Below are 15912 nucleotides of genomic sequence, written 5' to 3'. Positions count from 1 at the left end.
TCCTGCTAAGAACAGGAAAAAAAAAGTCCCAACTTCCCCACCTGCTGATTTGGTCCAGCCCCCATGCAATCTCACTTACCTCCCACAAGTTGCCAGCATGCTTCCATTGGGCTTACTTTATTACTCCCTAATTCTTCCCTTTAAGCCTCGTTCACATTGTTTTCCCCACTGGATTACTTTTCCCACTTGCTTTTGCCCATCCAAATCCTATCATCCTTCAATGGCCAGCCAGCCTAAATAATTACCTTTACTTTAAGCCCTTTCTTTGCAGTTCTGTACACACTGATTTCCTTTCTCTGATCTCCTATAGAGCAAATTGTTTCTATGGCACATGGTGGCTTTTACACATTGCTTTGCTATGCTGTGTTTTCATGTGTCAGCCCTGCCTACCCTGAGGCAGGAATCTTTTTTTTTTTAAAAAAAACTTTGTGTTTTCTGTAGCATCTAACCCAAAGCTCAACATAATAGATGTTCAATAATTGGTAGTTACATTTTGGCCCAGAGGTTCCATCAAGCCCATTTACACACTCCTGACACAACATGTACAAACTTCTCACTCTTGTTACCGACTTCCTACCAAATCCTCTCCACATACCTTAAGCTTTGCTCTCACCTTCCCCCTGCTTGACAAGTCTCCTGACCTTCATTGTGGGCAAACTTCCCTTCACCATCCTAAAATGATTTCCTCCATTTCCTTTCACCTCTCTGACCTAAGTAAAGTCTAGCTCTTTCTTGAACCCTATGCCATGGAGAATCTCCCTTTCTCTTCTCACCTGATTTAAATGATGAAGTAGAAAAACTCATCCTCACTTATCACTATTATCTGCTCCTCCTTTGACCTTTCTTCCCCATTCACCAATTTTTTCTAACTTCTGTATTACAGCAGCAACTAATTTATAATATTCTTCTCCACTCTAATCTGTCAACTTCAGTAAATATTCACGTCGTTAGCCCTTCATATTCCTTATTGCCCTTAGCTCTGTAGGTCTGTATCACCTCTCCACAGCAGCAAGGCCAAACCCCGAACACTGACAGCCCTCTGAGGGCTCTATCTTGGACCTGTGAGCATCTCTAACTAGAACCACCTTTACTGCCATTTCTCTCAATTCCCACTACATCTGATTTCTGCTGTGCCTCATTCACTTAATCCATACCTTTCACTACTCCATTTCAAATGCTGCTCCATTAACTAAGCAGACTCGGGGCAGTGTACTTAAAATACAGACTCCATGGAGCTTTTAATTCACTACACAGAGCATCAATTTTCAATCTTAGCTACATCTGAGGATTAAAAAAAAAAAAAAAAGATGCCTGAGCCCCACTCCCAGAAATTGATTTAACTGGCCTGCATTTGGGCCTGGGCAATGATGGCCAGGTTTGAGACCACCATGTTAGGCACTTACTGGCTAGAATGGACTTCCTGCACACTTAGGCAGTCTTAGGATCAATCATGTTCGGCCTGTCCTTTCCTGCACCCTCAATCCCAGCCCTGCACCTTTAAAAAAATTTTTGGGATACAAACCCAACTCTTTAAGCTTAATTAGGGTCATCATAACCTGACCTTCTACTTATTTCAGGGAACCGTCACTCTAAACTATTTCCAAACTCTCACAGAAATGTGATACAATGATTTTTGGAAAAAGCTATTACTGTAGGGCTACAGTAATTGAGTCATAAACTCAATCTACATAGACAGAGCTGTTAACCTGGGGCAAAAAGGAAGAATCACTAAAATGGTTCAAAGAGATAAGTTATTGATGGCAATCAGGTTCCTAAGCAAACCTCCAGAAGCTCTATTTGATCCACATGGAGGCTGGAAAACAACTAAGCAGGCCACAAGCTGTCTTTCCCTGCCCCCCACACCAAGGCATTCCCCACCTACAGATGAATTCGGACATTGTGCCAGCTCCCTGGTTTTCTCGCCCTCTGGAGGACCAAGCACAGATTTTCTTGACTAAGGCTTTACATTGTTATAGCTCAGAATTCCAGCTCTAGAAAGCTCTTTGACAAATACACACCACATATCATCATCGATAAGTTGCTCATCTCTCCCTTGCTCTCCTAACTCTTATTGCAAAACCTAAGTCTTTTTCTCTCCTGATGTGACTCAGAACATCAGTGCTAATGATAAACCTCTGTCATTTCTAAGAGGCTTAAATTCTGAATGCCACTTAAAAAAACAAAACAAAACAAAAACAATGCTAACAACCCTGCTTGTAAGGCACCAGAAACTGCCTTCAGAAATCTCAAGTGTTTCTATTCATTCGTATCCTCTTCTGATTTAACCTATGTCTTCTCAAGGTTTTATTCAAGATCTTAAAAAACTTCTTGAATTCTATTCTTCTGTTTGTCTAGTAGTACAAGTCCATATTCCTTTATTACACTTCCAAAATCCTCTAAGCTCTTAAAACTGAAAGAGCTTATTTGGTGATAAAACATGTACCTGATCTGAACTCTCTGACAGTCCAAACTGAGCTGAACTGACAGGAAGCTACTGATAGATCTTACCTCATTTGGTGTGAACAACACATACATTTCACGGCAGAGCTGTTCATATGCTTGATTATGGGGAACTGGCCAGGACCCCACTGTGGATATTATACATGATATATGTACTGAATTACCTTTCTAAAATCAGAAGAACTCTGAATTTCAAAGCCCCAAGGTTTCAGATAACAGTCTGTAGACCTGTACCCACACTGTATCAATTTCTCCAAGTTTTTATTTCAAGCCTTCAGTTTTTCAATTACACAGAAATAAATAAGTTTGGGGGAACGTGCTTACTTGAGGACCTAAACCCATTCACATAACTGTTCCTATAAGCATGTATGCATTCACTGTTTTAAACTAACTTAGAAATGAACTGTTGAAACACTGCCTATTTGCCAGTTAAGAACTTCCCAGATAAGCTCTGAAAGCCCAGGAAACCAACAGCAAGAATTGGGTCTACAAGCAGTTGGGTGACAAATTCCTTCAAAGTATTCCCCAAGGCAATTTCTACCCACAACTCCAACTTATCAATCAACTGTACTAATTTTTTAAAGTGTCATTTTATCACTGTCTACACTCTGCTGTGCTCATTTAACGTAAAGAGCTTGTTCCAACAATTTCCAGTTCACAGTCCTTACACATTTTCGAAAAACCTACCAAATCAAAACATTATTCCTATAATACTTTAGAGTGAGCTATTTTAGTAAGTTCTTAGTCATTTAAGAGGGAGGTTTTAAGAAATGAATTGCAAGCAGGAATAAACAAAATGTACCATGGTCTCTAAACTTTTACTATTTTGTCAAGCACGGCTGCATGACAAGTCATGCGCTTTAAATGTACTAAAGTTTCAAGAAGTATTTAAATATGATGTCAAATAAAAATCTCAAAAATCAGAGGTTAATTTTGTGTGTGTGCTCCAAAGTAAACAGTCAAAACCACTAGTAGAAACGGGGAAGGGGGGCTGTCCCATTACATCATCTGGCAATATGTAGTTTGAAGCCTGAGAGCGCTCTCCAAATAATCCTTAAAAAAATCCATCTGGGAAATCATCCCCGTGAAGCTTAGATCACTTGAGTTTAAATAAAAGGTTAAAAAAGCTTCCCCACCTTACGTCACACGCCTGTATCATATGAAAAATAAAACCACCATCGAGGCTGACAGCAACGGAAAGGTCACAATTAGGTGGAAACTCGCCGCAGAGCCTGTTCAATCTGATGGGGGAACGGAAAGAAAAGCGAGGAAAAGGGGGAAATATTCGCTCTCCCAAGACAGGCAGATAGCTCAGCGGAAAACCCACTCCCGCCTGCCTGACACCTTATCCTTATCCAACAGATGATGCCGACTCCAAGATGCTGGTCATTTCCTTAGAGAAAGTGGGAACCCCCCAAGCCAGAAAATAACCGAAAACAGCCAGCGTATCCGGCCACCCCGACATTTCCCGAGGGTGGAAGGTGCAGATCGCGAAGTGATCACGGCTGCCCACGAGGCACAACTCTTTGATTTCGGCCCGAGAAAGGGGAGCCTGAGCGCTTCTCCCCGGGCGGGTCCGGGGCTCCCCGGAGGATACGCGGGTCCCCAGGCGCCCCTCTCCCCCCGTCCCGACCTGCCGTCGGGGCGCCCCGCGGCCCCCGCCCGGCACCTACCGCAGTCGCACAGGCGCCAGCCGACACGATGGGCGGCAGCTTCTCGCGCTCCGGTTCCTTCCCTTTCTTCTCCTCGGGCGCAGTCGCCGCCGCCGCCGGCGGCGCGGCGGGCGAGGGCACCCGATCCACCTCACTCATGTCAGGCTGAGCAGCGGGAGCGCTAGGCGGCGGCGGCACCGGCGGCGGCGGCGGCGGCGGCCGGGCTGCTGCTGGGGCTGGCGCTGCTGCCGCCGCGGCCGCGAGAGGGCTCCGCGCCGTCGCGTCCAACCTCAGCCGCCGCTCCGCCCCCGCCCGCGCCCGCGCACCCGCCGCGCACCCGCCGCGCACCCGCTCCGCGCGCGCGCCCGGATGCCCCGCCCCCGCCCCCGCTCTCTCCACCCGCCAGCCGCTCCCGCCTGCTGCTCTCCTCAATCGCCCCCGCCCCGCCCCCTACTGGGCTCGCGGGTCGCGCGTCCGGGACGCTGGCCGCGGCCACCCTCGCTAACCCCTGGGGCCAGGAGAGGAGGCGCCGCCGCCGCCGCGTCGCCATGTTGTTTGCGGACTGTCGCCCGAGATGGCAAGGAGGGGTTTCGGACTAGAGGCTCGGGACTGGGGGGGACAAGGCGAGGCCTGCAAAGGGTCGCGCAGGGATAGAGCGTGCCTGAGTGGCGCCTGTGGGACGGGGCCTCCTCTGCACGGACGGCCCTGACTTGGGGCGCGTACACCCGCGGGATCTAGGCTGGTGGCCTTTTCCTCCCCAGCGCCCGCAAAGCCGTCGCCTTGGGGCCGCTGCTTGTCCCTGCCACCCCTGCCCGCCCACCCGCCCGCTTGCCCCAGGAGAGAGGTCTCGAGCCTGCGCATCCTTTTTTAGTCGACCGACCCTTTCTAGATGCCCAGAGATCCCCCACCTACAGAGGAAAAGCCTAGGGTGGGGGGAAGGGAAATGAGACGTCGTGGGCTCCACCTTCCGCACCGCTGGGTAGGACGGCCAGGCCACACTTTCCATTCCTGTTCCTCTCGTCCCCACTTGGACTGCCAAATCCGCCTCTCCCTTCCCGTCCCCACGCGCCTACATCTCGCTCTCTCCCTGCATCCCTTTGCTGCCTCCGATCCCTTCCTTTTATAAGTTACAGATGGACAGACCCAAGCTCTGCCGCATAGTCCTTAATGTCATCATTAATATGGGAACGAACTTTAAAACCGAGGAGGAAAGCTTTTAATCATGATACTAAACCACCCCCAGCCCCGCCTCCATCCCCACCCCCACGATGAAGCCACATAGACATTTCCTTTCCTTTCCGCCCCTCCTTTTGCTTTTCTTCAGTCTGCTGGAGCTGCGGAGACACCTGCTGATCTAAGGGAAGGGAGAGAGCAAGAATGCGCTGCATCGCCTATTAAAAATAGGGAATTTCTTGACATTCACATCTTCAGATTTTTCGGTTGCGGCTTTGTTATTTTACTTGAGATTGAGTGAATTTTCAGATCAATGATACCGAGATCCAAATAACCAAAAATATCTCTGAAACATGTTTGGGACGATGTTTGGGTTATCTATTATTTTACATAATTCAGAGTTATTAGCATAACTAAGTACTAGTTACAGTGCATCGTGAAATGAGGTTGCATGTTTTTCAAACCCAGACTTTGTAACAAGCAGATCTGAAGCAAACCATGTAATGAATATAATAATTAGTATTCCAGATTACCTTCTAAATTGTAAATTCGGACGTTCATTTGTAGAAAGGCTTTCTAGTTTTACTATAGTTGCTGTCATCACCTATTTAAATATTAGTTAGGAAGAGGTTTGAAGTGCCATATAGTCGGCAAAAAGTATTTCATTGCTAATTAGCCTTGGAGGGAAATGATGTGGACACATTACTTTGAAGCATTCTCCTTTCTATTTTTCTTGAATTCTTTTTCAGGATTTTCTTTCCTTTTTAGACCTCTGAAATACTCATTCTATAGGGAGGAACGTACAGTTATTTCCTACTTTTAGCAGGTCAGTATGCAGATCTTTTGATACAACAACTGAAATGTTATTTTATAAACGGAAGACTTTACAGTTCAAGATAGTCTATACTGCGAAGCTAGGTTAATAGAACAAATAGTAGGGAAAATAGCACGATCAGCCCTCCACACCCACAGGCTCTGCCTCCACCGATCGAAAATATTAGAAAAAAAATTCCAGAAGTTCCATAAAGCAAAACTTGAATTTGCCACCAACTATTTGTATAGCATTTACATTGTATTAGGAATTATAAGTAATCTAGAGATGATTTAAAGTATGTGGGGGGCTTCCCTGGTGGCACAGTGGTTAAGAATCCGCCTGCCAATGCAGGGGTCATGGGTTCGAGCCCTGGTCCGGGAAGATCCCACATGCCGCGGAGCAGCTAACCCCGGGCGCCACAACTACTGAGCCTGCGTTCTAGAGCCTGCGAGCCACAACTACTGAGACTATGCGCCAAAACGATTGAAGCCCATGTGCCACAACTACTGAAGCCCACGCGCCTAGAGCCTGTGCTCCATAACAAGAGAAACCACCGCAATGAGAAGCCCAAGCACTGCAACGAAGAGTAGCCCCCGCTCGCCACAACTAGAGGAAAGCCTGCATGCAGCAATGAAGACCCAATGCTGCCAAAAATAAATAAATTTATTAAAAAATAAATGAATAAAGTATGTGGGACCATATGTGTAGGTTATACGCAAAGACTATAACATTTTATAAGGGACTTGAGTATCCTTGGATTTGGGTACCCACAGGGGCCCTGGAAACGATCCCCCTTGGTTGGAGGGACAACTGTATCCTTTTTCCTATTGTTTTTAACTAGATTTAGTAATCAGTGACTAAAATGATTGGATGAGAAGCCACTGAATTACATGCCTTATGCTTTCTCTTTTCATGTGTGAGACTAAATAAAAGTTTGTACATGTCACATTCAATAGAACAAAATGCTTTAATACTGGCAAAACAAGGCAAGTCGGAAATTTTAATTTCTGCTACTGCACCAGAATAGATAATCCACTTCTACACAAGTCCACTGATTAATTCACCTGTGAGTTACATACAAAAAAATGATAATTCGTTGATGTTCTCTTTTACTTCCTGTTAAATACCTTGCTCTCAATGCACCACCGCCTCCCTTCTTCATCCTCCTGGGCTCCAGGATGGAGGCTGGAGAGTGGGAAAGGGGCTGCTGGAAAGCTGCAGAGTGATGGCTCCAGTGGGCTTGAGAAACATACTCCTACGTGCCACCAACATGCTTCTGAAGGCCCAGGTAGGAGTGAGAGGGTTGTGGTACAGGACATACAGAGAGCTCTGGTCATTCTGTACAGAGGTGTGCAGAAGATGCCTTTCAGCTCTGCCAAGTGTCAGCAAAAAGTGCAAAAGTGATGGCATCTAAGTACAAACCCGTTAGCCCAGGAAAACCTGGGAGTGAGGCAGGAGAAACATTTCACCTTCCTAAGCCCAGGAGGAAAATGTGAGCTCATTCATATACCTATGGGGTATAGGAGTTTGGGGGCAGGGTGGGGAAACTAGAGATCTGGTTTTTTCCGTGAAAGAAAAGCAAAGACCAAATTACAAGGTAATGAAAGGTATAAATTATAGATAACATTCTACTGTAATTATATACAGTGATACTACAGTGAACAGTAGCAAAGTAAGTTCTGACAGGTTGGTTAAAAGTGGGGTATAAATAACACTTTAATTATATAAGGTAAAGCTATGAATTAGTGAACTTTTTTTTTATACAGCAGGTTCTTATTAGTCATCCATTTTATACACATCAGTGTATACATGTCAATCCCAATCGCCCAATTCATCACACCCCCACCCCACCACGGCTTTACCCCCTTGGTGTCCATACATTTGTCCTCTACATCTGTGTCTCATTTTCTGCCCTGCAAACCAGTTCATCTGTACCATTTTTATAGGTTCCACATATATGCATTGATATACGATATTTGTTTTTCTCTTTCTGACTTACTTCACTCTGTATGACAGTCTCTAGATCCATCCATGTCTCAACAAATGACCCAATTTCATTCCTTTTTATGGCTGAGTAATATTCCATTGTAGATATGTACCACATCTTCTTTATCTATTCGTCTGTCGTTGGGCATTTAGGTTGCTTCCATGACCTGGCTATTGTAAACAGTGCTGCAATGAACATTGGAGTGCATGTGTCTTTTTGAATTATGGGTTTCTCTGGGTATATGCCCAGTAGTGGGATTGCTGGGTCATATGGTAATTCTATTTTTAGTTTTTTAAGGAACCTCCATACTGTTCTCCATAGTGGTAGTATCAATTTACATTCCCACCAACAGTGCAAGAGGTTTCCCTTTTCTCCACACTCTCTCCACCATTTGTTGTTTGTAGATTTTCTGATGATGCCCATTCTAACTGGTATGAGGTGATACCTAATTGTACTTTTGATGTGCATTTCTCTAATAATTAGTGATGTTGAGCAGCTTTTCATGTGCTTCTTGGCCATCTGTATGTCTTCTTCGGAAAAATGTCTATTTAGGTCTTCTGCCCATTTTTGGATTGGGTTGTTTGTTTTTTTAATATTGAGCTGTATGAGCTGTTTATATATTTTGGAGATTAATCCTTTGTCCATTGATTCATTTGCAAATATTTTCTCCCATTCTGAGGGTTGTCTTTTCATCTTGTTTATGGTTACCTTTGCTGTGCAAAAGCTTTGAAATTTCATTAGGTCCCATTTGTTTATTTTTGTTTTTATTTCCATTACAAGGTGGATCAAAAAAGATCTTGCTGTGACTTATGTCAAAGAGTGTTCTGTCTGTGTTTTCCTCTAAGAGTTTTATAGTGTCCGGTCTTACATTTAGGTCTCTAATCCATTTTGAGTTTATTTTTCTGTATGGTGTTAGGGAGTGTTCTAATTTTATTCTTTTACATGTAGCTGTCCAGTTTTCCCAGCACAACTTATTGAAGAGACTGTCTTTTCTCCATTGTATATCCTTGCCTCTTTTGTCGTACATTAGTTGACCATAGGTGCATGGGTTTATCTCTGTGCTTTCTATCTTGTTCCATTGATCTATATTTCTGCTTTTGTGCCAGTACCATATTGTCTTGATTACTGTAACTTTGTAGTATAGTCTGAAGTCAGGGAGTCTGATTCCTCCAGCTCCGTTTTTCTTTCTCAAGATTGCTTTGACTATTCAGGGTTTTTTGTGTTTCAATACAAATTGTGAAATTTTCTGTTCTAGTTCTGTGAAAATTGCCAGTGGTAGTTTGATAGGGATTGCATTGAATCTGTAGATTGCTTTGGGTAGTAGAGTCATTTTCGCAATGTTGATTCTTCCAATCCAAGAACATGGTATATCTCTCCATCTGTTGGTATCATCTTTAATTTCTTTCATCAGTGTCTTATAGTTTTCTGCATACAGGTCTTTTGTCTCCCTAGGTAGGTTTATTCCTAGGTATTCTTTCTGTTGCAATGGTAAATGGGAGTGTTTCCTTCATTTCGCTTTAAGATTTTTCATCATTAGTATATAGGAATGCAAGAGATTTCTGTGCATTAATTTTGTATCCTGCAACTTTACCAGATTCATTGATTAGCTCTAGTAGTTTTCTGGTGGCATCTTTAAGATTCTCTATGTATAGTATCATGTCATCTGCAAGCAGTGACAGTTTTACTTCTTCTTTTCCAATTCGTAATCCTTTTATTTCTTTTTCTTCTCTGATTGCCGTGGCTAGGACTTCCAAAACTATGTTGAATAATAGTGGTGAGAGTGGACATCCTTGTCTTGTTCCTGATCTTAGAGGAAATGCTTTCAATTTTTCACCATTGAGAATGGTGTTTCTGTGGGTTTGTCTTATATGGCCTTTATTATGTTGAGGTAAGTTCCTTCTATGCCCTGGAAACTTTCTGGAAAGTTTTTATCATAAATGGGGGTTGAATTTTGTTGAAAGTCTTTTCTGCATCTATTGAGATGATCATATGGTTTTTATTCTTCAGTTTGTTAGTATGGTGTATCACATTGATTGATTTGCATATATTGAAGAATCCTTGCATCCCTGGGATAAATCCCACGTGATCATGGTGTATGATCCTTTCAATGTGTTGTTGGATTCTGTTTGCTAGTATTTTGTTGAGGATTTTTGCATCTATATTCATCAGTGATATTGGTCTGTAATTTTCTTTTTGTGTAGTATCTTTGTCTGGTTTTGATATCAGGGTGATCGTGGCCTCATAGAATGAGTTTGGGAATGTTCCTTGCTCTGCAATTTTTTGGAAGAGTTTGAGAAGGATGGGTGTTAGCCGTTCTCTAAATGTTTGATAGAATTCACCTGTGAAGCCATCTGATACCAGGCTTTTGTTTGTTGGAAGATTTTTAATCACAGTTTCAATTTCATTACTTGTGATTGGTCTGTTCATATTTTCTGTTTCTTCCTGGTTCAGTCTTGGTAGGTTATACCTTTTTAAGAATTTGTCCATTTCTTCCAGGTTGTCCATTTTATTGGCATAGAGTTTCTTGTAGTAGTCTCTTAGGATGCTTTGTATTTCTGCAGTGTCTGTTGTAACTTCTCCTTTTTCATTTCTAATTTTATTGATTTGAGTCCTCTCCCTCTTTTATCTCGATGAGTCTGGCTAATGGTTTATCAATTTTGTTTATCTTCTCAAAGAACCAGATTTTAGTTTTATTGACTTTTGCAATTGTTTTATTTCTATTTCATTTATTTCTGCTCTGATATTTATGTTTGCTTTCCTTCTGCTAACTTGGGTTTTGTTTGTTCTTCTTTCTCTAGTTCCTTTCGTTGTAAGGTTAGGTTGTTTATTTGAGATTTTTCTTGTTTCTTGAGGTAGGCTTGTTTGCTATAAATTTCCCTCTTAGAACTGCTTTTGCTGCATCCCATAGGTTTTGGATCATCGTGTTTTCATTGTCATTTGTCTCTAGGTATTTTCTGACTTCCTCTTTGATTTCTTCAGTGATCTCTTGGTTATTTATTAACGTATTGTTTAGCCTCCATGTGTTTGTGTTTTTTACGTTTTTTTCCCTGTAATTCATTTCTAATCTCATAGCTTTGTGGTCAGAAAAGATGCTTGATATGATTTCAATTTTCTTAAATTTACTGAGGCTTGATTTTTGACCCAAGATGTGATCTATCCTGGAGAATGTTCCGTGCGCACTTGAGAGGAAAGTGTAATCTGCTATTTTGGGATGGAATGTCCTATAAATATTAATTAAACCTATCTGGTCTATTGTGTCATTTAAAGCTTCTGTTTCCTTATTTATCTTCACTTTGGATGATCTGTCCATTGATGTAAGTGAGGTGTTGAAGTCCTCCACTATTATTGTGTTACTGTCGATTTCCTCTTTTATAGCTGTTAGCAGTTGCCTTATATATTGAGGTGCTCCTATGTTGGGTGCATAAATATTTATAATTGTTATATTTTCTTCTTGGATTGATCCCTTGATCATTATGTAGTGTCCTTCTTTGTCTCTTGTTACGTTCTTTATTTTAAAGTGTATTTTTTCTGATATGAGTATTGCTACTCCAGCTTTCTTTTGATTTCCATTTGCATGGAATATCTTTTTCCATCCCCTCACTTTCAGTCTGTATGTGCCCAGGTCTGAAATGGGTCTCTTGTAGACAGCATATATATGGATCTTGTTTTTGTATCCATTCAGCAAGCCTGTGTCTTTTGGTGGAGCACTGAATCCATTCACATTTAAAGTAATTATTGATATGTATGTTCCTCTGACCATTTTCTTAATTGTTTTGGGTCTGTTTTTGTAAGTCCTTTTCTTCTCTTGTGTTTCCCACTTAGAGAAGTTCCTTTATCATTTGTTGTAGAGCTGGTTTCATGGTGCTGAATTCTCTTAGCTTTTGCTTGTCTGCAAAGCTTTTGATTTCTCCATCGAATCTGAATGAGATCCATACCGGGTATAGTAATCTTGGTTGTAGTTTCTCCCTTGTCATCACTTTAAGTATTTAATGCCACTCCCTTCTGGCTTGTAGAGTTTCTGCTGAGAAATCAGCTGTTAACCTTATGGGAGTTCCCTTGTATGTTTTTTGTCATTTTTCCCTTGCTGCTTTCTGTAATTTTTCTTTGCCTTTAATTTTTGCCAGTTTGATTACTATGTGTCTGGGCGTGTTTCTCCTTGGGTTTATCCTGTATGGGACTCACTGCACTTCCTGGACTTGGGTGGTTATTTCCTTTCCCATGTTAGGGAAGTTATCGACTATAATCTCTTCAAATATTTTCTCTGGTCCTTTCTCTCTCTCTTCGCCTTCTGGGACCCCTATAATGTGAATGTTTTTGCATTTAATGTTGTCCCAGAGGTCTCTTAGGCTGTCTTCATTTCTTTTCATTCTTTTTTCTTTATTCTGTTCCACAGCGGTGAATTCCACCATTCTGTTTTCCAGGTCACTTATCCATTCTTCTGCCTCAGTTATTCTGCTATTGATTCCTTCTAGTGTAGTTTTCATTTCAGTTATTGTATTATTCATCTCTGTTTGTTCTTAATTCTTCTAGGTCTTTGTTAAACATTTCTTGCATCTTCTCGATCTTTGCCTCCATTGTTTTTCTGAGGTCCTGGATCATCTTCACTATCATTATTCTGAATTCTTTTTCTGGAAGGTTGCCTATCTCCACTTCGTTTAGTTGTTTTTCTGGGGTTTTATCTTGTTCCTTCATGTGATACATAGCCCCCTGCCTTTTCATCTTGTCTATCTTTCTGTGAATGTGGTTTTTGTTCCACAGGCTGCAGGATTGTTGTTCTTCTTGCTTCTGCTGTCTGCCTCTGGTGGATGAGGCTATCCTAGAGGCTTGTGCAAGTTTCCTGATGGGAGGGACTGGTGGTTGGTAGAGCTGGGTGTTGCTCTGGTGGGCAGAGCTCAGGAAAACTTTAATCCACTTGACTGCTGATGGGTGGGGCTAGGCTCCCTCCCTGTTGGTTGTTTGACCTGAGGCAACCCAACACTGGAGGCTGCCCGGGCTCTTTGGTCCGTCTAATATTGGACTCTGGGAGGGCTTACACCCAGGAGTACTTCCCATAACTTCTGCTGCCAGTGTCTTTGTCCTCACGGTGAGCCACCGCTGCCCCCCACCTCTGCAGGAGACCCTCCAACACTAGCAGGTATGTCTCTTTCAGTCTCCCTTGGGGTCACTGCTCCTTCCCATGGGTCCCAATGCGCACACTACTTTGTCTGTGCCCTCCAAGAGGGGAGTCTCTTTTCCCCCCAGTCCTGTCAGAGTCCTGCAATCAAATCCCGCTAGGCTTCAAAGTCTAATTCTCTAGGAATTCCTCCTCCCGTTCCTGGACCCCCAGGTTGGGAAGCCTGACGTGGGGCTCAGAACCTTCAGTCCAGTGGGTGGACTTCTGTGGTATAAGTGTTCCCCAATTTGTGAGTCACCCACCCAGCAGTTTTGGGATTTGATTTTATCGTGATTGCACCCCCCTACCGTCTCATTGTGGCTTCTCCTTTGTCTTTGGATGTGGGGTATCTTTTTCGGTGAGTTCCAGTGTCTTCCTGTCAATGACTGTTCTGCAGTTTGTTGTGATTCTGGTGTTCTTGCAAGAGGGAGTGAGAGCACGTCCTTCTACTCTGCCATCTTGGTTCAGGGCCGTGAACTTTTTTTTTTTAAAGAAAACATCTTTTTCACATTTCAACTGAGTGTTTTTCTAAAGTAGTAAACGTGGATAAATTAACTTTAGCCATGTTGACATTGTTGAAAAACATTGTTAGAACTCTTCCTTAGATTTAATTGCTGTGGCTTTTAAAAACTACTATTAAAAAAATAGCTTGTCTTTATTACATGAACAATACATTTTCATTACAGAAAAAGTTATAAAATACAGATTAGGAAAATGAAGAAAATAAACTCTGGATCCTTCCCAACTTCAGGTAATCACTAAGACCTTGGTCTGTATCTTTACAAAATCTCCTGTCTCTCTGTCTGTCTATCTATCTATCTAAACACACACATAGTGTTTCTTGCTTTGTTTTTATAAAAACAGAACATCCTGAAATACTGTTTTGTATCTGTGCAACTCATTCTTGAGAATACCCCCAGTGGTGTGGTAAATCTATCTTTTGAGGATGAATTTTTAAAAATTACTCAATGTTAAGGAGGGCCAAGACTGAGGAATAGAGTGGATGATGATCAAACTTTATATTTTGAATCAGACCTCTCTTGAATCTGTTCTTTCTCTGTGGATTCCCATGGCCATTAACCTAGTCAATCCCTTAACATCTCTAACCCAAATTATTTCCATAGCTTTCCAACAGGTCTTGCCTTCAGTGTTTTAGCTGCTCCTATTGCTACCAGAATGCCCTTTTCAAAATACATAACTTCTTGTCAGACCTTTCTTTAACAATACTTCAATGATGTCTCAAAGGAAAACTCTGAAACCCCTAGTGTAACATTCACCTGAATTCTTTATAAAGAGCTCCTTTTCTTAATGTCCTAACTAGAATCAATTGTTTCTTTCTTTCTGCTCCCAGAGTGTTGTACACACATATTTATGCACCTATTACACTACATTGTAGTTATTTGTTCCCCCAGTAGGTCATGGCAGAGAGGGGAAAGGCCATGTCTAATTGCACCTTGAATCCCCACATGTAGCACACTAGCTGGAGGGTGCTGTTGAGAAGGCACTCAGTAAGCTCAGAGTAAAAGAAAATAAGATGTTTTCTTAATGTGGCTTTTAAGGGGCTCTGAAAACTGTTTCCAAAGAGGAATGACAAAAATGCTTCAAGTGATGAGATGCACTTTTTTTTCTTTTTTTTTTAAATTGAAGTTGATTTACAATGTTTCAGGTGTACAGCAAAATGATTCAGTTATATATATATATATATATATATGTATATATATATTCTTTTTCAGATTCTTTTCTATTAGAAAAGAATAAGTTTTTACAAGATATTGAATATAGTTCCCTTGATGTACAGGAGGTCCTTGCTGTTTATTTATTTTATATATGATAGTGTATATCTGTTAATCCCAAATTCCTAATTTATCCCTCCCATCCCCTTTCCCCTTTGGTAACCATAAGCTTGTTTTCTATGTCTATGAGTCTATTTCTGTTTAATAGATAAGTTCATTTGTATCATTTTTTTTAGATTCCACATATAAGTGATATCATATGATATTTGTCTTTCTCTTTCTGACTTACTTCATTTAGTATGATAATCTCTAGGTCCATCCTTTTTGCTGCAAATGACATTATTTCATTCTTTTTTATGGCTGAGTAATATTCCATTACATATATATATATATATATATATATATATATACACATACATCTATATATATATCACATCTTCTTTATTGAGCTGCACTAATTTACATGATCTGTTCTGGTATTGCTTCTTAAAAAAGTCTTGATCTTCTAGCACAGTGCTGTCCAATAGAACTTTCTGCAACGGTGGAAATGTTCTCTATCTGTACTGTCCTATATGTAGCCACTAGCCGCATGTGGCTACTGAGTACTTGAAATGTGACTGTCGTGACTGAGGAACTGAATTTTAAATTGTAGTTAATTTTAGTTAACTTGTATTTGAGTAGCCGGGTGTGACTAGTGACCAGCATATTGGACAGCACAGCTCTAGAGTGTGAACTTGAAAAGAATAGCCCCAAAGTAGTGGTACTCTTATTAATAAACTCTAATGTATCTTTAATGTATCTTAACTTCATGCTTCAGAATATATGCAAGCAAACATTTCCCAAATGATGAGGGCAGGTCTAAACGAGCTCTAAACGTCTAAGCCTAAAAGACTAAATAGCTTCTTTCTTTTTTGGGGGGAGGCAGTTCTTTTCTTTACTAT

General features: G+C 41.7%; 1 protein-coding gene across 3 annotated transcripts in view; it reads right to left on the bottom strand.

Moving 5' to 3' along the window:
- HECTD2 (HECT domain E3 ubiquitin protein ligase 2) overlaps positions 1-4354 on the bottom strand; it is an 87660-nt gene extending 83306 nt beyond the window's left edge. For all 3 annotated transcript variants that reach the window (XM_082639244.1, XM_082639245.1, XM_082639246.1), the window contains exon 1: positions 4134-4354. In XM_082639244.1, coding sequence (XP_082495370.1) covers positions 4134-4271 — 138 coding nt within the window. In that variant the 5' untranslated portion in view covers positions 4272-4354. The remainder of the gene's footprint in view (positions 1-4133) is intronic.
- Positions 4355-15912: the final 11558 nt, after the last annotated feature.

This window comes from Mesoplodon mirus (genome assembly GCF_964341445.2).
Source record: "Mesoplodon mirus genome assembly, chromosome: 2".
Lineage (NCBI taxonomy): Eukaryota > Metazoa > Chordata > Mammalia > Artiodactyla > Ziphiidae > Mesoplodon > Mesoplodon mirus.
Note: the sequence above shows the minus strand (reverse complement) of the source record. Positions and strands in the feature narration are given on the sequence as shown.